The 25,755-nt window shown below is 34.8% G+C and overlaps 1 protein-coding gene across 5 annotated transcripts in view; it reads left to right on the top strand.

The window, feature by feature from the left end:
- NKAIN2 (sodium/potassium transporting ATPase interacting 2) overlaps window positions 1–25,755 on the top strand; it is a 953,766-nt gene that overhangs the window by 501,190 nt on the left and 426,821 nt on the right. For all 5 annotated transcript variants that reach the window (XM_026013431.2, XM_026013429.2, XM_072765070.1 and 2 more), the window contains one exon: window positions 18,992–19,072. In XM_026013431.2, coding sequence (XP_025869216.1) covers window positions 18,992–19,072 — 81 coding nt within the window. The remainder of the gene's footprint in view (window positions 1–18,991; window positions 19,073–25,755) is intronic.

Below are 25,755 nucleotides of genomic sequence, written 5' to 3'. Positions count from 1 at the left end.
GTCAGCTTTCCTGGGATGCCAGGTCTGAGACAGAGATTTACATGCAGCACATTTATTATAGTATGTGCTTAAGAGCAAAAACAGGACTAGGCCAATGAAAAATTGGAACTGCAGTGCAATTGCAACACAGGAATCATTTGGTATTATGGAACTCTCTAAACCCAAGGTGACTTTCATAGGTGTCCAAAACCAGGGGAGTAATAGGAAGCCTTTTGTATTTCCCCATGGACCTATCATTGGTTGTAGGCTGCCTGGAGAAGCAGGACATGTCCTTGAGTGTGGCTGAGGGACTCAGCACTGCAAAAGTAAGTGCTTAATGTTAAAGAGGAGATCTCAGTGGCATACCACAGGCTTCTTTTCATACCTCGTGCTCCACAAGGAAACAGTCCTTGTAGGTTAGTGGTTGGTTTCTTTCCCAAGGTAGGCTTACAAGATTAGTGGGACAAACTGCAGCCCTAGCCCTACATCTGGTCCTGGGACAACAGTTGGTGCACATTGTTTCCATCCTCTACTATCCATTCTGTCTGTATTCTGTGGACCTTCAGCTACCTGTGTAAGCAGTTTACCTACTGAGATAATCCAGATCCTCGGCCCCAAGGGGTCTAAGTCACTATCTATCATGCTTGTCAAGCTGTGGTTATTCCTCTGTTGCATTGCCATCAAAACTAAGTGGATGGTCAGCAAGAGATGCCCCACTGTTTCACCTAGATGCCAAAAATAGTTTTCCCTAGTCCCACTGACAGGTCCATTAGCCCTGCCAGGAAGGTAACTCCTATTTTTCACTGTGGTCTCTTGGATCAAAGAGTCTAAAGTGACTGGATGGCAGAATAACTTAATTAAGCAAGACTTCACTTGCTTCCAGCAAGACTTATTCTGTACTAGAAGCATTTTCTTTTGCAATATGGGACTTCTAAATCCATAGAGGCTAATTTGTGGGGAGAGGAAGCACATTCCCCAAATTCATCTTTGGAAGTGATGTTGCATGGTGCCCCTCCTGCTTTCACTGCTCTACTCCCAGACCCATGTGTTCTACCTGTTGGAGACCCAGCACCATGTGATATTCATGTAGAGCATTCACTCTTTCCTGGAGGAAGACACCTAGCCTTACACAGTTTCATCTCCAAGTTAACACCTCATCTGCATTTTCAAAAACCACATGAGTTTGTCAGACTGACAGCTTCTCAATTTCATGGGACTGATAGATCCCATAGAGATTTGTTAAATTCTCCTCTTCTTTAACTATGAAGTGAGTCCTGTGTACCAATGCAGTGTTTTATGGTATCTTGTGTTGGTGAATCAAACATTCTCTAAGCCCTCAGTCCTTCCAAAGACTTATAAGCAGGAAAGGCAACCCACATGGAGAATGTTTCAATTTCTTCCCAGTTGAATTGCTCCCATTTTTAGGGTAGAAGGGATCTAACATCATTACATTACATACTGGTTGTTGGTCTCCTCTAGAAGTGGTACCATCCTGAGGGCTTAGCATTGCTCTGTTGCTGGCAGTTTCGTTATTCAGCTATGGTTCAATAAGCCATCCTAGTTTACCAAAATGTTAATAGTTTCAGTGTTACTATCTAGGCCAAGAACTATCATTACACCATTTATTGCAGTGATAAGTTTTTCATTGCTAGTCATTGGGAAGTGATCTAGGGTTGAAGCTCCCTTTAACATCTCTTTTTCTAGGACGGCTCCTATTTTCAGTGGTTGTTAGTTCTTCAGGTGGTAAGTTCTGAAATGAAGACTCAATGCAGGTCACTTATAGTGGAATGCTTCCAGGAACAACATCTGTAATAGAGTGAGGGGAGTAGGACAGTCGGAAGAAGAAGTTACAGCACCAACAGAATGATGCCATGTAAAGGACTGAAGCTGAGCCAGTTTTTCATAAATGTCCCCAATTGAGACAAGGGTCTAGGAGCTTTGTACCTTAGCATCCACCAGTCATGAAATAAGGGTTGCTCCTGGAGGTGAGTGTAATTGTACACAAGGCAGCTCACTTTGGCAGAGGCTAATTCCTGAGAAGGGACTTGGCTGTGACCCATCTATCAACAAGCAACACCTCTGACAGTTGGAAAATGATTAGTGTCTCAACCCAAAAGAGGAACTTGGGCAGTGCTCACAGCATCCACTGAAGTCTCAGTTCTAGAATGCTTTATTTTTTTATTTCTCTCAAATATGTGTTTATCACACTGCGATTTTATACAGAAATAAGTTTGTAATGAAATAAGTTGCTAATTTGTTTGCAACTTACATATAGGATCTGTCAGAAAAGATACCATTTCTATACGACTATTTATGCACCAATAAGGAATATGGCACAAGATATTATAAGTTGTTGAAATACATTTTTACTGTTTATTATATTCTTAATTTAAAACACCTTGTAGCCTTGCATTTTTTAAAAGATTTATTTTTATTTATTTATGATAGACAGAGAGAGAGACAGAGACAGAGACACAGGCAGAGGCAGAAGCAGGCTCCATGCCAGGAACCCGACACGGGACTTGATCCCAGGACTCCAGGATCACACCCTGGGCCAAAGGCAGGCACGAAACCACTGAGCCACTCAGAGATCCCTAGCCTTGCATTTGTAAGACATGTGTCTGTGCTAAGACTGATGTTCTATAGACAGGAGCAAGAAAAACCCTAAGGAGCTTGCATGAGCATCCAATCCAAGACTAGGGTCTCATTAGCAGACTCATCTAAACCTGGGATAAATATTCTTAGATTTGCATAGTAGTTTGATGAAGATACAATAATGACATCTTTATTTTTTAAAAAAAGATGTATTTATTGGGATGCCTGAGTAGCTCAGTGGTTGAGCATCTGCCTTAGGCTTAGGGTGTGATCCTGGGGTCCAAGGATTGGATCCTGGGATTGAGTCCCACATCAGGTTCCCTGCAAGGAGCCTGCTTCTTGTGTTTCCCATGAATAAATATATAAAATCTTTAAAAATAAATAAAAATAAAAAGATTTATTTATTTGTTTGAGAGAGAGAGAGAGAGCACAGAGGGAGAGGGAGAAACAGACTCCCGCTGAGCAGGGAGCCCAATAGGGACTCAGTCCCAGGACCCTGGGATCATGACCTGAGCAGAAAGCAGATACTTAACCAACTGAACCACTCAGGTGCCCACAAAAATGTTTTCTAGAGCCAAGTATAGAACTTGATTTTTTTAGGATCATGTAGAATTAACTCAATTTTACCCTTGAGTAGGAGAAAACATTTTTAAGAGGAAAATAGCTTTTAAACTTTTTAACTTTGAATCCTATATTTAAACTAGGAATTAGTAATTTTAGATTTAGGATGATTTAAAAACAAAAAAAAAGGAAACAAAGATAACATAAAATGGGAAGAAACAAATATATTTAATGAAGCATAATTCCATTATTAGTATGTGCAGATCATCATGACATGACCTTCTTTTCAACTTTTGGAAAAGTTAATATATATTAAGCTCTCATCCAAAGATCATCTTAGTACTAAATGTACATTAAACCTTGTACATTTGGGGGCATTTCTTTTTTTTTTTTAACACGTTTCCAAGGTCCTATGCACTGACAACACATTGATCAAATAGCATCAGTTTGCAAATAATGTGTCTACTTGATGGCCATTTAAAGGCCTGGTATTTTTTTCTCAAGATATGTTCCTCAAGAAATTATGAATACATTCTTTATAAAAGAGTTCTTGTATAATGATACAAAAAGTGATTGCTAGTGCTAATACTTTTGGTTGATACCACTCTGCAATCATTATTTCCAATAAAAATGATTGACTGTCTAAGTGGCTGACATAAGGAGTAAAACATTCTGTTTATTGCCATTGCCATTGTTGGACTAGCCCATGGGCACTGCAGGTATAAGGTTTGTTATGTGAGAAAGGATATGCTTCTCCAGAAAAATAACAATAAAATCACTTTGCGTTCTTCCAGGAATGCTTAGTTTCAAGAGCAGATAAAAATCCCAACATCTTTCAGATTATAGAGGTAGATTCAGTAAAGAGTTTGGATTTAAACCCAATTCTCCTAACTTATAGATATATCTTTCTATTAATTAACTTGTTTAAGTAAATAATATAATTGATATGCTATATCAAACTGTCTTAGAATTCCAAAGGAAATACATATACCAAAAGTCAGTCTGAAAGATTTATTAAATCCAGTCTACTAAAAATACAATGTATTTATATTGTACTTGATCCTAGTGGAAAATTATTTGACAATTAAAAATCTGTTTCAGAAAACTGAATACTTCAGTGTTCAAGTATTAATTTGCTATTGCTGAATGACAAATTACCACAAACTTAGAGGCTTAAAATAACACCCATTTATTCTCTCTCAGTTCTGTCCAGATGGGCTTGGTTGAGTACTGTGTTTAGAGACTAATGAGACAGAAATCAAGATAGTGACTCTCCTAGGGCTCTGGCATGCAGTCTGCTTCCAGATCATTCAGGCCATCAGCAGAATTCAGTGTCATTTGGTTCTGGGACCGAGGTGTACGTTTCCTTCCTGGCAGTTGGCTGGAGATTGTTTTCAGCTTTTCTGGAGGCCACCAACATTCCTTCTCTATCCTCAAACTAGCAAGGTACTTGAAGTTCTTCACGTGTTTCAGATCTCTCTGAAGTCCCCTTCTGCCGCTAGCCAAAAAGTAGTTATCAGCTTTAAAAGACTCATAGGATTAGATCAGGCCCATATGGGTAATTATTCTATTTTAAGTCAACTCTGCCTACAGCATAGCATGATCACAAGAGTAATAGCTCAACATATTCACAGATTGTTGGGATTAGGGTGAGACATATTTGGGGACCACCATTTTGTCTACTACTATTAAAATCAAAAATAAAAAATGAGTTTCAGAAAAATGCTAAATATATTTTCAAAAATACACTGTTGATTACTGTTTCACAGATGAATCAAAGTTGGCACTTAAAACCAAAGATAACTTATAAAGTAATCCTTTAACTTTACCTTTTTTGTCCTCAAAAAGAAATGAAATCAAAAGAACGTTTTTATTGGACACTCTTGCAATTTTCAGAATATAAATGCAAAGCCAAAAGATGCATAATTTAAAACTTACTTGTGTTTTGCATTGAACCAAGTACTTTTAAAAGATTTTTCCTTTTAAATTGATTTAAAAAGTAGTTCCTACATTCTGTGATAATTTATTTTAACTTTTCTGAAGGTAAGCTTTCTACATTCGATGTTTCTTATTATATAGTGGACATTAAGCATAGATATTTAATTAAAATTTTGATGATTTCAAGTTTTCTTCTCAAACAACGAATAACATTTAGATTTGAATATGTGGTTCTCTGGACTTCTTAGCATATTAGAACTCTTGAGCCCAAAATGCCAGCATAGTAAGCAGTATTCACCAGATGTGCTATGACTAAGATTTTACTATTGACAGTACCCAACCAAGAAGACAGGTATTCAGAAGACACGTAACACATGAGATATTGTTAAATGTCTATCCTGTCACTTACGTTGGCACACGCAAAAAAAAAAAAAAAAAAAAAAAAAAAAAAAAAAAAAAATTACCCAGTAAAAATTTTGATGGAAATTTTATAGAGAAGGAAGTTAGGAAATTGTATTGTTGGAGCAACTTTAAATGTTTGAGAGAACTTGGTGATTTCGCCCACACTTAAAATCCAATGTCCTGCAGGGACAAATACCATATGATTTCACTTATATGTGGAATCTACAAAACAAAACAAATGAACTACCAAACTTAAAAACAAAAACATAAACCGTAAGTACAGAGAACAAACTGGTGGTGACCAGAGGGGGCAGGGGCGGGGGGGAGGGCAGGGGATAAGCAAAATGGATGAAGGGAAGTGGAAGCTACATGCTTTCAGTTATGGAATGAATAAGTGATGAGGATCAAAGGTACAACATAGAAAATAGAGTCAATGGTATTATAATAGCACTGTATGGTGACAGACAGTACCTACACTTGTGGTACACATCACATGACATACAGAGTTGTCTACACACTGTATTGTACATCTGAAACTAATGTGACACTGTATGTCAATTATACTTCAATTAAAAAAAAAATAATCTAATGTCTTACAAAGGACCCAAGAAGAATGAGGTTTCCTTAATGTGTCAGCTTATATATATTGTCTCTTCCTTATTTGGATATTTTGAAAACAAACACAGCAAGTAATCATTTTTCAAGGCCATTTAATAGGTTTATCATATCTCCCAACTGGGATAATTTACATATTTTAGAAAGCTGTTTACCTTACTGTTAGAATTTCTTTCAATTTGAGATGAAAGTTAGGAGGACAGAAAAGCTAAGAGATTAAAACATTTCTGGTTGAAAGAGATCATATTTCCAATTCCAAAGGAAGAAAATAGTAGACTGTTTACTCAGTGTTGTCAGTCTACCATCTTAGTGAAGCATATTTATGTAAATTTTGAAAATGTCATTAACTTTTTACATATGACTCTTTAAAAGTTCCTCTTTTCTTTATTTTAGTATTTTTAATATTCTCCATAACATTTTTTCTTCTTTCTCAAGAACAGATGTTCTGCATTTCCAATGAGAAATCTCACACTAAGTACAGTATTTTTCCTCTATGTATGTTCTTCATCTAGAAAATGGTTTGTTTGGTTTTTTTTAAATTTTTATTTATTTATGATAGTCACACACACAGAGAGAGAGGGGCAGAGACACAGGCAGAGGGAGAAACAGGCACCGGGAGCCCGACGTGGGATTCGATCCCGGGTCTCCAGGATCACGCCCTGGGCCAAAGGCAGGCGCTAAACCGCTGCGCCACCCAGGGATCCCTAGAAAATGGTTTGTCAGACACTTTTCTAATTCATGTTTTTCCTCTATGGATAGTCTGAATTTTTTTTTTTTACTTACTTTTACTTACTTTGGTTGTAATATTAAGTTGCACTTCTATTTAGTTGAGTTTCTATAGTCTTACTGAAACAAAGGATTAGATATTTCTCTAGAAAACAAGAGACTCATAAAAAATATAAAATAGCGATGATTCACTTTTGCATATAAAAAAAAAAAAACATGTGCATAAGTTTCAGTGGCAGACAGTTCTGTCCTCTTAATCTTCTCTGCCAGAAGAATCCCAATTTTGTTCAGATATTTAAATAGCCAGCAAAGCTCTCGGGGAGGTCTAATCTTCTCACAGGTGTGTGTGTGGGGGATGAATTACAGTTGGTTACAAACATAATTATTTCCATCTTCTTTGCCAGTGATTATATTCACAACAGGCATATGACACAGTTCCAGCTAGTGAGGTGTGAGGAAGTCCACTTAGTGCCTCTGGGAAAAACTCTTTTTTCCTAAAAGAATAAAGTGTTGCAGAAGGAAGGGACCTTTTCTGCCCAGCACCTTTCTGCTTGCAGAGTGTATTACCGTGTGAGGATTTGAAAGAAATTCCAGGCGTATGAATCTACAACCACAGCAGCTCTGAGCCACTGAGCCAACATCAGCCCACTTCCAGACTTCATATGAGAAAAGATTTTTTAAAAACCCTTGTATTTAAACCTTCTCTAGTTCGCTGTGTTACTTGCAGCCAAAAGTATTCCTGATTGAAAGAGTTGGTTTTCATTTTGCTTTAGTTTTTTATCCATCTTACCAACATAATCCTGTTGGTAATGGATTTAAGCCCTGCCTTTGAGATAGTAAAGGAAAAGTTCTTTAGCAAAAAAAAAAAAAAAAAAAAAAGAAGGAAGGAAGGAAGGAAAGGAAAGGAAAAGAACTTCTGAAATGGGAAAAACACTCCATAGTTTTAATTCATTATTAACATATATAAATTTGGAACTTCACTCTTCAAACATCAAACAAATATTTACAATCTCAAAAGTATCAAGCACCTAGTTGAGAATACTGTAGGAGCGATACATATTATATATAGGTTTGGCCATTAATGCAAAGAACATTGCCTCTTTGATTTGTTAGCTATAATTATCAACAATTAATTGGGTCAGCTCTGTGATACTCCAAAATATCCTTTAGGTGACTATATAGAATATAAAGACTTATGCAGAACTAGCTAGTTATTAGGTCGGACAGGCCAGACTTTATTTTTGATACACAAGCAAATGTATCTTTTTAAATAGAATTGTGCATTGTGTGTGTTTTTTATGAGCAGAACTTCCCATAGTGTCACAGCTAATAGATTGCAAATGTGTTGGCATGTTGAGTCCTTCAAGAACCCAGGGTGGCCAAAGCCCCTGAATCAATCATTTCATCAGCAAACTATGGCTTTTATTTATATTAGAGTGCATTATAAACAGTATCATTGTCCATATGTGCCATGAATTCTTCCAAGAAGCACAGTTTAAAATCTATAATTCAATACGTGGGTAAAGTACATCTTCTTTAAATTAATTATTTGTCATAAGGAAAGACAAGTCAATGTTCTTAGGCATCATAAGATACGTTGGTGAATTAGTCACACATACATCAAAGTGGCCAAAATGCTCTTAAGAATATGCCTAAAATAATGCTTTCCACTTACCCACTGGGACAGATGTCATAGTATTTACTGAGTGTTAAAATATTGGCTAAAAAGTGTTACTGCAGAATATCTTTATATAAATACTGGGCTGAAAGATATTAAGTAATCAGCAATTTAACACCTCTCTAAATTTCCACGGTGACTATGATGATTGATAAATTTAGGACTGCTATTTTGTTTATTAGAATTCTTAATATTTTTAGTATCATCTGATCCATTTTCCCAACTAAAAAAAAACCAGCCTATTATATTGATAATGTTTATCATTTCCTTTCCCCTTTATTCCCTTCAAAGTTAGTCACAATAAAACATTACTTGAAATTATATATTTTCCAGGTACTTAACTCATTTTGTCATTTTTCACACCTCTGGTAATATTCAGGACTCTAAATTTATTGATTTCTGCATCCTGGAACTTTATACAATACATTCTGAAAACAATAAAACAGCCTTGTATTGTTAGAATATTGGAAATACACTGAGAACTGGTTGAGGCTCATATAAAACAAGAGTACCTCATTTTCTATTATAGATTTTCACAGCAATTACATAAGGCATAAAAATTAAAAAAAAATTCTGTTGCATACCATTCAAACATTAGCAATAGACAGATTGTGAAGCTGTGATATAATTGCCCAAAGGGAGTGGACCTCAATTTCGAAGGTAATTGCACATGTCCACAAGTATTAGGCATAATCTCCAGGGTGACATTTCATTGACAGAGTGATTTTGGAGAACAGAAGAGTTGGGTGGATATATTGGTTTTCTGTGGTTTCTGTAACAAATTACCACAAATGTGGTGGCTTAAAACAGCAGAAATTTATTCTCTTTTCGTTCTGGAATCCAAAAGTCTGAAATCAGTATAACTGAGCCAAAATCAGAGCTCACATTACCTCTGGAGGCTCCAGAGGAGCTTGCTTGCTTCTTCCAGCTTCTGCTAGCTGCTAAGATGTTTTGGCTTGTGGACACATCACTACAGTCTTCAAGGCCAACACCTTCAAACCTCACTCTATTCTATTCACATTGTCCATTTTTTTTCCTGTGTAAAATATCCATCTGCCTCCCACTTATAAGGATATATATATGGTTACATTGGTGCCACCTAGATAATCCAAGATAGTCTCCCCATTTAAAAACTTCTAATAACATCTGCAAAGACTTTTATTTTCTTTTTCTTCCTTCCTTCCTCCTTCCTTTCCTTCGTCCCTTCCTTCCATCATTGTTGGCTACATAAAATGATATTAATGGGTTCCAGAGATTAGGATATCAATGCCTTTACGAGGGCCATTTCTCAGTCTACCATCTTATATGTGGGGAGCAGAGGAATAGCAAACTAATGAAATAAAGACAATGTTATATGTATGGTATAAAAATTTTCAAATTCACACGATATTAGTTTTTTAAAATACATTATAATATCATCTTGACTTGATCTTCAAATACCAGAACACCAGACCTAGAGGCAGTTTCATATACTTTAAGTATTATTGGGCTAGTCCAAGAAACGTAACCATAGGGTGACACTCTTACTAGCATTAACTATGATTTCCAAAATCAATGAGGCCAGTATATTTGACTTTTTAATTATTTACTGAGTAGCAAAAATACTGTTTTTGATTTCACTTTTAAGCACAAGTGGTGATGAAAAGAAAACAAAAATTGCCTTTTTAATAGTTTGAGGTGAGATTCTTCTCACATCAGTTCTCACTTTATAATCTATGTATTAAATGTCAGCATCTTAAAACCCTGCTTGACAAACAAATATCATTGAATAAAATCACTGTTTGATTCTTAAACTATAAATTTCAGATTTTAAAACTGTAAATTGGGATTTTCTCTCTAGTTTTTATGTTATATTAGCTGTTCAAATCTCTCATTTGCATACATCAATATATAGCTTGATTTGTTTTTATTTCATATCAAAAATTGTTTCAAAGAAATTCTAGCTTTAGGGTTATAGAGCTGTAAATATCTCTGTATGAAATATTTTCAATGAGTTAAAATTTGTCATATATGGATGTCTTCGTGCTAAATGAATATTATTCTTTTTCAAAGAGAATTATTTTCTACTTTATGCTTCAAGAAGAATAGAATACCTTTGGGATACTGCTTTTATTTGGAGTTGCATAAAATTTAATTGCCATTTTTATATGTTCATTAAAATAATGCCCGTTGGACATTCTAACATTTATAGTCTGTCTTAGAAATAGTCTATGTAAGCAAAATATTTTCAAGTATGTTTTAGTATGTCAAACTAAACATTTTAAGGAAAATCCAGATTAATAGGAATTGATCAAAATAGAACAACAAGAGAAGCACAAAAAATTAATAATTAGTTGAATAAATACACAAAATCATTTTTTATTTTTTTTAATATTTTATTTATTTATTTATTCATGAGACACAGAGAGAGAGGCAGAGACATAGGCAGAGGGAGAAGCAGGCTCCATGCAGGGAACCTGATGAGGGACTCGATCCCAGGACCCCGGGACAATGCCCTGAGCCAAAGGCAGACACTCAACCATTGAGCGACCCAGGTGCCCCCAATAATTAATAGTTTATCATTGAATTGACATGTATATTTCAGGATACTTAAGGTGACTTTTTAATCAAGTGGGGAAAAATCAGATAACAATATAAAGCAATATTCCTATTTAATTTAAACACACATGTGATACCAGTGATTATGTCTAAGTATGAGATTTTCCAAATGTCTCTTTTTGATAGTCAAAATATTAAATATTTTATACAATAAGAAATGTCTGTAATTGGGAGAAAAGCAAAATAAATCTTACTTTAAAATGAACTTAAAGTTATTCAGTCTTTAAAATAAGTAAATATAGAACTACAAGTAAGTTTAATCATATGATAGCAGCATTAGTGAAAGATGCGAAAAATCTGTATTCCTTTATGATCTACAACGTGACGTATGAGTAGAATTGGATTTCTATCCAGTTCTGGCTAATTAACTAATCAGAGCCTTCATCCTTGGTCAAACTAGAAGTTGCAATAACTGTATTTTTATGTAGGTATTTCTCTTAAGGGACAATTTTTTATAGCATGGCATAGATATAACAGGATTTTTGAGTTAGGAGATGGAATTTAAATCATAAAGCAGCCTGTGCGTGGTCATAAAATGATCAAGAACTAGGAAATAAGCTCCTTTCTGTGGGCCACGTTGTTCTTTTCTTATCATAACAATGGATGAGAAATTGATATGAGAATGCCTGAGGAGATTAAGTGATATTGCTGTTGAAGATGATAAAATTAGGCTAAAATGTAATTAACTGTGAACAAAAGATGAACATAGCCCAACCATTTTGACCAAGGATATTTGTTTTATGAGTATACATTTATATTTATTAAAACACTTGATCATTAATAATTCTAAATCCTTGCTTAAAGGAGTTGTTTTTAAGGTATGATTTACTAATTCAATGCTTCTTAAGGATGCTTCTAACACAGTTTACTAGAATGGATTACATTATTCCTCTTATGGTAGCAGCACCATGTCAGTAATGTTGGTGAGCCGGTAGTTTTGCTTTCTGCTAAAGGTAATCATTCCTGAAGCCATTCCTATAGATTGTATCAATTGCATATCAGTGATAAATAAAAATCATTTTAGGGGATTGAGTTAGTTATATCCTTGTAATGTTTCTCTACAACATCTGTTATAGACAGTTGCATCCAGCTGGTACTTAATAAATGTGAACTGATTGACCCAACTCCATTTCTAATTAGCCATTTAGAGCATCATGTGGCCAGTGATTGAACTGCATTACCCTCTTTCATCTTCTGACCTTTACTGAATAATAGTTTTCTAAACTGTCATTTTTATTTTTTTTAATTAACTTTTATTGGTGTTCAATTTACCTAAACTGTCATTTTTAAAAGAAAGTCACTAATATAATTTAGTCCACTCATATATATTACATATGTTTGTGTGAGCATTTTCTCTCCCAGTCCCTCCTCTCATCTATCTATCTATCTATCTATCTATCTATCTATCTATCTATCTATCTATCTACTATCCCAGCTGTTTTTGTGGTAAACAAAAAATATAGTCTCTGCCCTATGTAGTTTACAATCCAACTGTCACCTAAATATGTTGGAGGAAGGGAGAGGGAAGAAATAAAACAATGAAATAGTTTGCAAGAAAGATGCTCTTCCAAGGTCCAAGCAAAATTATTTAAATGCATAACATTTTAAAAAGTATAAGTGAGGGGATCCCTGGGTGGCGCAGCGGTTTGGCGCCTGCCTTTGGCCCAGGGCGCGATCCTGGAGACCCGGGATCGAATCCCACGTCGGGCTCCCGGTGCATGGAGCCTGCTTCTCCCTCTGCCTGTGTCTCTTCCTTGTCTCTGCCTTGTCTCTGCCTCTCTCTCTCTCTGTATGACTATCATAAATAAATAATAAAAAAATTAAAAAAAAAAAGTATAAGTGATAGTGAAACATAATTAGAAATGTATTAGAATGAATTACATAATTAGAATGTAGTTATTATTCAATATTTCACCCAATAACATTTTGCATGAGAAAGCTTCTAATATCAAAAAAAAAAAGCTTAAATAAACATAGAAATGTTTCTTTGAAAAACTGGAATATTATCTGCTAATATATTATTCCAATATGTCTACTCTCCCCAGACATACAAGAAAGAGAAATAAGAAATTAGAACGCCAGATAAATCGTAAATTTAAACCTCCTTTTTAAAGGAATGCTTGCTTTAATGGGAAACTTTTTTTCCAGAAATTGATTTTAGAATCATTTCATACTGAGAAAGTACAAAAATCCATTTGTCTTAATAGCTTCTCTTTTCCAGAGTTTTTGTACAGTAAGTTATTTTGCAAATACAGTGCCATAAAGATTCCAGTTTTCCTCAGAATAATTCATAATCTGAATATAATTCAAATAAAGGTGAAAAAGTTTTATCTGTGTGTGTACATGAAAACCTGAGAAACTAGTACTAAAAATCATATGCTTTGTGTGTGTTAAATATACTTTATAATTCAAAAAATACACTTTAATTGGAAAGGTTTATTGTAAGAGAGAGAGGTAGAAAAGCAGTGGCAGTATCATTAAGGTGTGACTCATTATATTCCAATAAAAAGTTTACCAGCGTTCTAGTCTGAGGCTCTGCCTTTCTAATTATTATGTAACCATGGCATATAATAGCACCGTGTCTCTGGATCTGGCCAATATTTTGGCCTATTGTTATTGACAGCCCTAACTAATTTTTATCTTATGCAGCTAATTTGATTTCATCATTAGAGCCACAAATACAACAGGGAAACCATGATGATTCAATTACTTTTTAGCTGATAATTTTTACCATTTAGCTGGAGACTCACGTTAAATCAGCCTCTCAAATGGTCATTTAGTGCTACAGAAATCAGCCCTTGAAGAATGAATTTCATCATACAATGGAATTTTTCTATCACCGCAGTTCTCTCATAGTTGTTGGGTTTTTGTTTTGTTTTTTTTTTACTTGAAACATAAAATACCAGATAACTTTCTCACATAAAAGGGAGAGACTAAAGAAAAATTAATTTTATGGCAGATAACTATAAGGAAGGTGATATCTGGCAAGTGTGATACTTTGTTATCCTGTTAGGTTATCTCTTCTGGGCAGGACATCGTTTTCAATTATATTCAAACTGAGCAATTGTCAATTATATCACATCAACTGTAGCTGTAGCAACTGGGAAGAAGTTAGTACAGATATTTATACTCTTAAATAAATATGATGAGTAATTTTAAGAACAATGTGAAAGATAGGATTTAATTGACAAAAATCACTCATAGACCAGATTTACAAGGGAATGCCAAAAAATCTATATTTAAGAAACAAGGCAAAATTCAATTGAAGATGATGTGATTTAGGCAAATGCCAGCTACTAAAATGAGAGAAGGAGGTATAAAAAATAAAAGAGGAGAATGAAAAAAAGCAGTTAGGAGTCAAATGAGAGAAAGTTAATGAGTTAAATGAGATAAAGCCTTGCTTTGGGAAAATGCAGGGATTCCCCCCCGCCCCAATAGCATAGTATGGGTTTCTGTGTTTATTAAAGGTGTCTCACAATTACAGGCAGTTATTCTCTTTTGTAAATCTTTAATGATGTAGAGTCCACTGTGAAGTCAACTGGTTTGTAACAAAGTATAGGATGGAATGAAAATAATGAACATAAATGCAAAGATATGGAAAGTATATTTGTTATGTTCCTTCTGGACCTATCTTTCCAAATTACTCTGGGAGAAAAGAGATAAAAAGAACAAAGGGAGTGCCTGGGTGGCTCAGTAGGTTAAGTATCCAACTCTTGATTTTGACTCATGTCATCATCTCAGGGTCATGGGATGGAGCCCCATGTAGGATTCCATGCTCAGCAGGGAGTCTGCTTGAGATTCCATATCTCTCCCTCTCCCTCTGCTCCCCACCACACACACTTTCTCTCTCTCGCTCTCTCTCTCTCTCTCAAATAAATAAATAAATAAATCTTTCAAAAAGTTATTACTAATAAATAGTTTTTTTCAGGGGATCCCTGGGTGGCGCAGCGGTTTGGCGCCTGCCTTTGGCCCAGGGCGCGATCCTGGAGACCCGGGTCGAATCCCACGTCGGGCTCCCAGTGCATGGAGCCTGCTTCTCCCTCCGCCTGTGTCTCTGCCTCTCTCTCTATCTCTCTGTGACTATCATAAATAAATAAAAATTAAAAAAAAAATTAAATTTAAAAAAAAAAAGAAAAATTGGCTCATAAAACAAGCCATAGAATGCTTTATAAATATGTAGGGTGGGAAGTCAGAAATAATAAATTATAGTCATGACATGATATGAAGCAAGATTTCATAAAATGCCATTGGTCTATCAGTACTGGCATTCGTGTATCAAAAAAAGAACATCCAGGGCAGCCAGGGTAGCTCAGTGGTTTAGTGCTGCCTTCAGCCCAGGGTGTGATCCTGGACACCCAGGTTCAAGTCCCACATCGGGCTCCCTGCATGGAGCCTGCTTCTCCCTCTGCCTGTGTGTCTACCTCTCTCTCTCTCTTTCTGATGAATAAATAAATAAAAAATCTTAAAAAAAAAAAAAAAAGAACATCCTAGAGAAGAATATATAGCACTCAGGAAAACAGGTCTAGATTGCAAGTTCAATTTGGAGAATGTTTTACATTAACGTGAAGAGTGTATTGTTAGTATCATAAGGGGATAAAAAATGGCGATTACTGCCATATTATTTAAACAAGAAGTGGTGATATAATCATAATAAAATGGCAACGTGTAGTTAAGAACTCAAATATTGACTGTTTTCAAGCACTCTGTTATTCCGTCTTTATATAAACTATGTGTGTTTGCTCCTCTTACTAAGGCTATTTTACATTTGAGGAAACTAAAGTGTAATGAGACCATCTGGCATGAAAATAGCCAGAGAGCCTCCCTCCAGGTCCCGTGTTCTTCATCTCTCTGTGCTATTCATTTGCTTGACCCATGATCTTTTCTGTCCTTCATAAAGTTATTAATTTTGGTGACTGAAGCATAAATTTTTCAGCCTAATTTTTTTTTAACAAAGCGAGGCATAATTTAGATCTACGCCTGCACGTTAAGGTAAGTAAGTGTAAATGATGTCCAAATTCTTATTATATATTCAACATGTAATATTGAAGTAGTGCTTGTGACATATATACCTCACGGATGCAGATGACCTTTTCAACATTTAAGGAATTTAAAATATGATTTTGATTTGGAAGCTGAAAAGCTACAATATTGATATTCCTTAGTGCCCCATCAGGATATACGTCTACCATTGAGTTTTTTTTCAGAAATACTTTATATAATATATATATATAATATAAAAATATAATATATATTTTAAAATAAATATATATTTTATATATACATTATATATATATGTATATATATATATATCTTACAAATTGTTTCATCATTTCTTACCAGATATTTTACTTATTCTGCTATATTGGCTTTTAGAAACTAGTCCTTATTTTGCTTCCCCTCATAAATAAGGTGGGAAAAGTGTGCCACCATGAACAAAGTCACTCAGTCACTTTTATTCTTTTCATTTCTTTTTATTTATTTTTTAAAGATTTCATTTATTTATTCATGAGACCAGAGAGAGAGAGACAGAGACACAGGCAGAGGGAGAAGCAGGCTGCCTGCAGGGAGCCCAGTGTGGGACTCGATCCCAGGACCCCGGGATCATACCCTGAGCCAAAGGCAGACGCTCAACCACTGAGCCACCTGGGAGCCCCACTTTTATTCTTTCTATAGTCACTTAAAGGAAGTCACAGGAAACTATAAACACATTTAGTGTTTTTTAACCTGTTACTTATAAAGTACGATCCAACACTGCAGTATATTTCTAAAACTTAGATCCTAAATAAATAAATAAATAAATAATAAATAAAGTAAAAAAATAAATAAATAAAATGAATAAATAAATAAAATGTAGATCCAGATCTGTCAGAGAGTCAAATAAGTCTAGGTTTTTAGGTTCTTGGAATTGTAAGGTAAATATATGCTTTGCAGTACTGAGCAAACTTAAATATTCATTGGATCTCTGTTTTAGAAGTAACATTCCTTGCTGCAGCCTGTTTAGTGTTCTGACCCTGTTTCCAGTCCCCAGCCCTCACCTCATACAGAGTCTCAAACTTCTTCTTTTGTCTTGGACCATTTAGTTTATTACTCTTATTTATTCTCACCGAGGAACATACATACTCAGCAGTAAGGTAAATCCATCATCTGGAAAACAGCTAAGTCATTATGTGTTATTACATAAACTCACCATGTAGGACCCTTACTCCTCGCACTCCATATGTGATCATAGTCTTCTCATAAAAGTCAGGTCTGGGACAAGAGCATGCATCTTCCATCTGAAAATAGTACAATCTTCCCTGTATTATTCCTCATTCATTCATTGATTTGCAGAATGTTATCTGAATCCTGTTTTGTACAAAGTTAACAACTTAAAGATATAAACATATATTTCAAAAAGCCCCTTTTCTCAAGGCACTTGTCATCGGGCATTGGAGGAAAATGTGTAAATAATTAGATTTGCATCTGCAATTAGACATTTGGAATGAAACTTAGGTGAGCAAGATCTCATTGGAGCACTAAGCACCACTCGTTAGCCCCAGTCATCTTTGTATGGTTATCACTCAGGAGGTGATATTTAACTTGAGCCTTGGTGAAAAACAGAATATTTATTGGTGGTAAAAGGAGTACCTAGGGAGGAAAAAGATTATTAAAGAATAGAGGAATAATATACAAAATAGCACAGAAGTGAGAAATAGCTTTCCGTGTCTGCTGAACAGCAAGTAATCGGATACGTCTGTGATCTATAATGACCTAAGATATGAACTGAAACATGTGTCTGAAAAAATAACATGTACAAGAGCCAAGAGCATGGAGGTTATTGAACTATTAAAGAAAAATTTTGGTTTGTCCCATGTAAAGGACGGGAGCCCTTTGTATTTATTTGCAGAGAAATGACATGATACACTCTTGTCTTATTTTGTAGTTCACACCTGATGTTTTCTTTGTTTTCAGCACTTTCCATCAGAGCCCCTCTAACCTCCACACTTTGATTTGGTCAAGTCTACAAATTAGCTTGTTTCACCTCTGTGGAAGGTGTTTTATCTCTTTTGTTAGTCTTTGCAGGACTTCCCCCCCGCCCCCGGGATAGTTTATATATTTCTCCCATCTTCCTTCCTTGTGCTCAGACTATACATCTTTTTGTGATTCTTATAGAATAATCCTCTCTTTTCTTATCTGTCTCCATCACTTGACTTGAATTCAGGGAGAATTTATCATTGGTCTTTGTATCCCCAGTGTCCTTCTGGCTTGTTGCCCTCTAGATGCTTAATACATTTAGTTGAAAAAATGCTCATAAATATAACTTGGTAAGAAAAATGTGTCATCAGTGACAAAAACACACTCAATAGCAAACCTTGTAAAATCAGAGATAATGACTCCATGATCACTATAAGGGGAGATCATGAGAGAGTAAAAGAAGAAGGTGAAGAGAGAAAGGAAAGGAAGACAGCAAAGAGATAAGGCTGCTTAGATGGGACTGAGGCATGGGGACTGGTTTGAAGATGATGCCAGATAACTGGGAGAAAGGCTGTGTAGTATCAAGCATGGCATCGGTTTTGCTAAAGGAAGATACAAGTCTCTTTTGGATGGTTTTTATTTGATATATCTGCTGGAGCATCCCATTTTGTTAGATGTCTGGAGAACATAATCACCCCCCCCCCTTAAAGCATAAATGTGGTCTACTGTAGCTCTTGTATAAAAGCCTTAATCAAGTTTGGGCTACAGTGAGTACCAGTGAGAAAAAAAAAGTCAACAGAGAAGAATGTGCATCTCGACCTGTTCCTTAGACACAATAGCTAATATTTTCCACTAATCTTAAGATTAGGGTATTGGAGTTCTATTTAAATCTTTTCAGCTGATCCAAAATTAATTATATGTTATTTCTCTCTTGCCTTTCTACAGTATGCTGTTTGGCTAGTCCTCTGGGTTACCTGGAACGTGTTTGTTATCTGCTTCTATTTGGAGGCTGGGGACCTCTCAAAGGTAATTTTGCCATCTGATTTGCCTGAGTCATCAGTAGTGTGTTAACAAGCCTTTTCCTAAATAAGCCAGACTCTCACCCTGGTCTTGTCACTTAGATGCACCTCGAATGAAGGTAAATTGAAAAATCTCCTCATCTATATCTCTGCTTTTTTACCATCAAAGATGTGTTTTAGTTTGTCACAAAAATGTACTTTTATTATTTTAAGCAAAACTAGTGTGAAGTAATGGTTATTACAATGACCACGCTGTGTACTTTTAAAACATTGACTGATGAGAGACATTTCTGAAGCAGAATAGGATTTTTTTTCAGAGATAAAATCTTGAAGGTCTTTGAAATTACTTTTGTTGCTTATTACTGTCTGAAAGTTTTTCCTGCTTGGACCCAAATAGTAAGGCAGTCATTCAAACCATTAATGGATTTAAGTTGAATAAAATACTTACCAGAGGGAAGTGGTTAAATATATAAATGAATAAAATAAACCTTTTATTCTAAAATAGTCTAGGAAAGATTTAAAATACTTTTTCACATAGGTTTTTTATTTTGTGCTATCCTCATGTGAGTGCGTTTATGTATTCTTGTTTATGTGTATTACTGTTATATTTCTAACATGAATGATTTTGCTATTGAAATAATGTAGTTTTTAGATCTCTAAAACCAGCAAGCATCCTTCTTCTATTGGAATGTGGTTATCAGCAAATAAGCCAAATAAGATAATTCATTCAAAGTGGCGGTAAATCCTGCTTAAGGTACTTGAGACAGTGACGAACTTGTCCTTCTTCATATTAACTTTTAAAGACAGATTTTAAAATGTTCTATACACTTTCCTTATTAGAGCAGAAAAACCCTGCCAAGATGTTGACATTTTTAAACCCTAGAGATGATAGCCTGCTTTAGAAGTTTAAAAGAGCTAAAAAGTTGCAAGGAAATATCCTTGTAGGGCTTTACATTTTGGGGAGTGGGGCATGAGGGTAATGATAATACACTTTATATAATCCAGCATACAGATACTTCATAAAGGACATCATTTTCAAGGATGTTTATTATTTAACTGTGATGTGGCTTTATATCAAGTATAAATAATCTTGATTATTTTGTTGAATGGCAAATGACAAAGGATAAAATAAGAGGTAACATTATGGCATGAGATAGAACCAAAGCTTCTGGAACTTGTGTTTTTATGATCAAATTTTGGGCAAGTCCTCACTGTGTCCTTCTGCAAAATCTGCACTGGTAGATGCCATTTCTGTGATTCTTGCCAGGCATTGTCCTCCACACTCTTGGCAGCAGGCAGTCCTTTCCCGAAGATGCCGTGACCAAAGAAAAGAAATTGTTCAGGTGGCCGTAGGAAGGACGCAGACAAGATAGCTGCTTAAAACCTATATTTCCTCTGTACTGGAAAATTTATATATCCCTGCTGCTCTATAATCCATTTTGTTCAAAGAAATTCCATACTAGAATGATTTTTAATGATATTTTGATTTTAAGCAATCACCCTAAAAATTGAAAGGCAGGTATTCAGATATCTTGGTCGAGTAAAATAATCTAGAAGATCAGAGTTTGTAAATTATATATATATATATATATATATATATATATATATATATATATATATAAAGAAGGAGAGAGGGAGATTTGAGCCAGGCTGGCTGCAGAAATATTCTGTAATTGAGCTCACTGCTCCACGTGATCACTGCAGGCACAGAATAAAGCTTGTGATCTCCTGACCTCAGACATGGGCATTAAATCCACAGTGAGGGCACATCCTAACGCACTGTAGTTCAAGACAGTTGCAACCCAAATGTCTAAGAATTCTTCTAATTGCACACAGGCAGCTAGTGTCTAACCCTTGGAAATGAAGTAGTTAATATTCCCTTCTTCTCTTCATCTTACAAACCAAGTCAGGACTCTGCAGAGGACATGAAAATTTAATAATTTCCTTTTAACAAATAATCTAAAGGAAAACCATAAAGGGCAAAGTTATATAGTTCTCTATACCAGATTTTTTCCTCCCTTTCCTACTCAAAGGGTTTGAGAAAGGTGTATTTATGCCATTTAATTCTTTAGCTGCTGCAACTGCCTCACATTCTTCAAGTAATGCAGCGCCAGAAGGAAGCAATGGTGATTGAAAAATGTACAGATATATGAAAACTCAAAAATGGGACTCCTGAAATTGTTGATAATACTTAGATTACAGAATATAAACTGTTTTTTCCTCACTCCACCAAAAATAAATAAATAAATAAAAATAGTTTGACCATAGGAGTGGGCCAGTTTGTTTGAGGCCAAGGGAGAAATATTGAGAAATAGAATCAGGGAGGAAGTTCTGTAGTCCTTATGGGTGTGAACGAAGTGTGTTTATTTCCATAAAACATTTTGTAAATAGGCGACTTCTTCATGATGAAAATAGGCAAGAAGTTGTAAAAACTGGTAAATATTAAGACAACGTTAATTACCTATTAAGAGTTCAGAATTTTGTGTTGTCATTTTCCATGGCGTCTTTTCTGCGGAACTCTATGCCATGTACTTAAGAGCGATCCAGAGATCAGAGTCATTAACCAACCCAGTATATGTAATGAAATGGCTTAATCACAATAACATGATACACAGAACTGACCTGTCTGATCTTCAGTTCATCGGTACCTATAGTTGTATTGGTTATATATTTTGTTCATCAAAAATTCTGTGTAAACCCAACACTATTATTAAGCTATCAATGAGTATATTTTAATTATTATTCTCATGGGACGTAAGGGAAAATAAAACTAATCAACTAGAGAAATAGCTTTTTAAAAATTTTGTCTCAGTGAAGTTGACAAAATAATGGGAATTAATGTAAAACATTACATAATATGATAACATTTATATTGCATAATAATTATTTCTACATTGTTTACATTAATGATTGAGATACGAGTGTTATAACTAAATATCCAAAGATTAGTTTTCAAGATTAGTTTGTAATCCAGTGCCTGCTAACTTCCTAGGCAATTGTCTTTGAGCATTAAATGTGACTTGGACTATTAGACTAATAGTTTTGTGAACTCCTGGTGTAAATAATCTTACTGTTGCATTGCATCATTCTGGGCAGTTGTGAATCTCCTTCTCACATATCAAATAGAGAGAAATGGGAATTAATCTCAGCTATCAAGTGAATTGAGTTATTTTGAAAAGGAAGGAGATCTACTATTTGTTCTGCAGTAATTTTTAATGTCAAAGTGTATAGCAGTTAGTAGGAAAACACATGTATTATGGCAATTCACCTATTAGCTTCAGCACCTGGGAAAATAAAATTTATGAAATAAGTTTTGAATAATAACACACAGGGAAAATATATAGTGGTCTTCCGGTTATCTGTAAAAATCTGTGTCTTATTGGATGTGATACAGTTGTAAATTATTCTGAACCTGAAATGATATTCTAACACTTTTATTTATATGAATATTTTGAGCTCTTGGTTTTTATTTTCATAATTTATGGGGCAGCGTTAGAGAATGATGCCTCTGTCTTTAGAAATAAACTTACAGAGCATAAATGATTAGCCAAGGGTTTGAATTACACTTCATGCAATCCAATTTATTTGTGTTTAACCCTTTGAGAGTTGGGATGCAGGTACATATCTCTCAGGCTTCGTTATATTATCAGAAGCTTATCTAGTTAAACATAGCCAAAAGCAATTAGTTATACCTAGTGATGTGTATGTTTCAGAATGAACACATTTAATAGCAACTTCTAGAAAGCTGTGGTATTTTAATAATTTTGATAGTCACTTCTGAGATCTAGATATGTTTCATTTTAAGAATTTGATAGATTAAAAAGCCATGTAATAATGTAGGCTATTTGAGCTTTGGAAAATAAAATTGCACTCTTGCAAATATAAGAGAAGGGAAGAAGATAAAACCTGCCACACACTATAGGCAACAGGAAACAAATCCTTAAAACCAAATGTGAGTTATATGTAGAAAAAAAAGTACTATTGCAACAATCCCAGTTTTATTCCTTTTATAAAGAAGTATTCATCTAAGAAGGTATCTGATATTTGGATATTTTCTGCTCAGTGGAATCAGTGCTTGTAACAAACTTTGCTTTTACAATTTCATACAGAAAAATATTGTGTAGGGCACCTGGGTGGCTCAATGGTTGAGCCTTTGGCTCAGGTTATGACCCCAGGGTCCTGGGATCGAGTCCCACATTGGACTTCCCGCAGGGAGCCTGCTTCTCCCTCTGCCTGTGTCTCTGCCTCTCTCTGTGTCTCTCATGAATAAATAAATGTTAAAAATTTCTTTAAAAAGTCAAAAGAAAGAAAAAGATGGAATGGAGATAAATCTTCTATAATTATTTTTAATTGAATTAGTGCTCTTTTTTAAGAGGTAAAAATATCTATGAAATTATTAATAAAAAAGAATACCTCTGATAATTTACTTCGGACTAAATTTAACAAATGGAAAGAAGAAAATTGATTGGACTTTTTTTTAATTTTGCTTTTCCTACCCTAAAATGTACATAGTATAATAAAACTTCACCTAATTATTACTGAAGTAATAGGAAAATTTTTCATTTCCCAACCACCAAAGTAGATTTTGCTTTAGGATGTAGAATAAAAATATCTTATTGTCATTAAGAATTAAATTTAATGTAATTTTGCCCCCCAAATAGAAATAAACCAACATATTGTAATTTGGTAAAACAATCACTACTTTGCCCCTCTTGTTTTCTTTAATCATATTTCTTGAGTTAACTGTCTATTTTCTTACTTCTTCAGTTCTCTTTGCCTACTTTTTCCACTTTGCCCCAATGCCCCTAAAGTGAGGAATAGAGTCCTTGAATTTTTCTATTTCTCTGTCTGCATTCTTTCACTTGAAAATGCCATCTGCTATCATAATTTTAATTATCATATTTACACATATATCTACCAGATTTATATCTTCAGTTTTGACCTTGTTGCTAAGGTAAAGTACCACATCTCAAACTTTCTGTTGATGTCATGTCAATTCCATTGTCACGTAAAATTCACTATGTCCAAGAGGATTTTTCATTATCCTCAGAGAATCCAACTTTCCTAATTCACGTCTAATTCAAATAAGAAAATAAATGGCAAATTATATTTTGAAAAACGAATAAAAGGGGAAAAATAATTTGGTGGAGAGAACCTACAGAAATATTTATAGATTGACTTTGAGATGAAGCAAGGAATAGATTTTTAAAAAAATATATAGTGCTTGTATGGATATATACATATATCCCATATATATATATATATATATATACACATATATATATGTATATATATATATATAATAAATTTCAGACAAGTCACAAATAGTAGAGAAGTAGAGGGAAGTAATGATATTCCGAAAAGGTAACCCCAAATACATTAACTGACTTTTTTTTAAAGGTTTTATTTATTCATTCATAGAAACACAGAGAGACAGAGAGGCAGAAAGACAGAGACACAGGCAGAGGGAGAAGCAGGCCCCATGCAGGGAGCCCGATGTGGGACTTGATCCCGGGTCTCCAGGATCACACCCTGAACCAAAGGCAAGTGCCAAACCACTGAGCCAATGAGCCCCCACTGACTTCTTAATTATGCTGTACTCTGGGAATATTTACTGGTTCTGATTAGGGAAAGATGCTAAGAATCCAAACTTTGAATTCATATGTGATGACTCCTGGGTTATATATAAATCAGGATAGATTTCAGGGAGAGGTCCTCCAGTACATGGACAGCTTTTTGGATTTTGGTTTTTGATTTTTGTTGTTGTTGTTAGGGAATTGGTGACTGTAAGGCAAAAAACATATATAGGAAGACTAAAAGCAGAGTAAAAAATTGGGGGCAGTCTTACAGAATGGAGATGGAAGATAGGAGAGGGGCTCTACAGAATAAAAGAGCTTATAGTTGAGAAATCCGTAGAGTGAACCAGGGGCAAAGGAGAACTACATACCACAAACATTTCCACAGCTAATATCCAGGATCCACTCAGTATAGTCCCTTATTAAAATAGGCTGATTAGCCACTGCTTCATCTGTCTTCTTGAGGAAAAAAGGAAATACCTCAAGACAAAGATAGCATTATCTTAGTCTTTACAGTTTATTTTTGTGCGTGATATCAGGCAATTGAAAATTCCTACACATGCCAAAAGAGAGAACCTCATTAATGAAGGTGACGAAAAACAGACAATTGAGACAGACCAATATGCAACTATTTTAATTACCTGGTAAGGACTTTAAAGAACCATTATGTTGAAGAAAATAATGTATTTAATATATTATTAGGATGTAATATGTTTATTATTAACAGGTAATATATTTATATATAAAGAGATAATGTATTTAAAGATGAAGAATTTACCTTCACAGAATCAAGACCTATATAAAGAATCAAATGGAAATTCCAGAACTGAAAAATATAATATATGAAAGCAAGAATTCATTAATTGTATGAGTTCTTGAAAGATTGGAAGACAAGTTTGGTGAACTGAAGGATTGGGTAATAGTAAATATCCAAACCAAAGCACAGAGTTAACAAACACAAAAAGGAAAGAATAAAATAATAAAAACAATGTCAGAAAAATAAAGGGCTCTGCTAAAGGCTCTGTCTACAAATGCTGAATTTCCAGAAAGGGAAGAGAGAGAAAATTAGGCAGAAGCAATATCTGAAGTGACAATGACCGAATTTTCCAAAACT

The sequence above is a fragment of the Vulpes vulpes genome, chromosome 1 (assembly GCF_048418805.1).
Source record: "Vulpes vulpes isolate BD-2025 chromosome 1, VulVul3, whole genome shotgun sequence".
Classification (NCBI taxonomy): Eukaryota; Metazoa; Chordata; class Mammalia; order Carnivora; family Canidae; genus Vulpes; species Vulpes vulpes.
The sequence above is the reverse complement of the archived record's forward strand: the minus strand, read 5'-3'. Positions and strand labels throughout refer to the sequence as shown.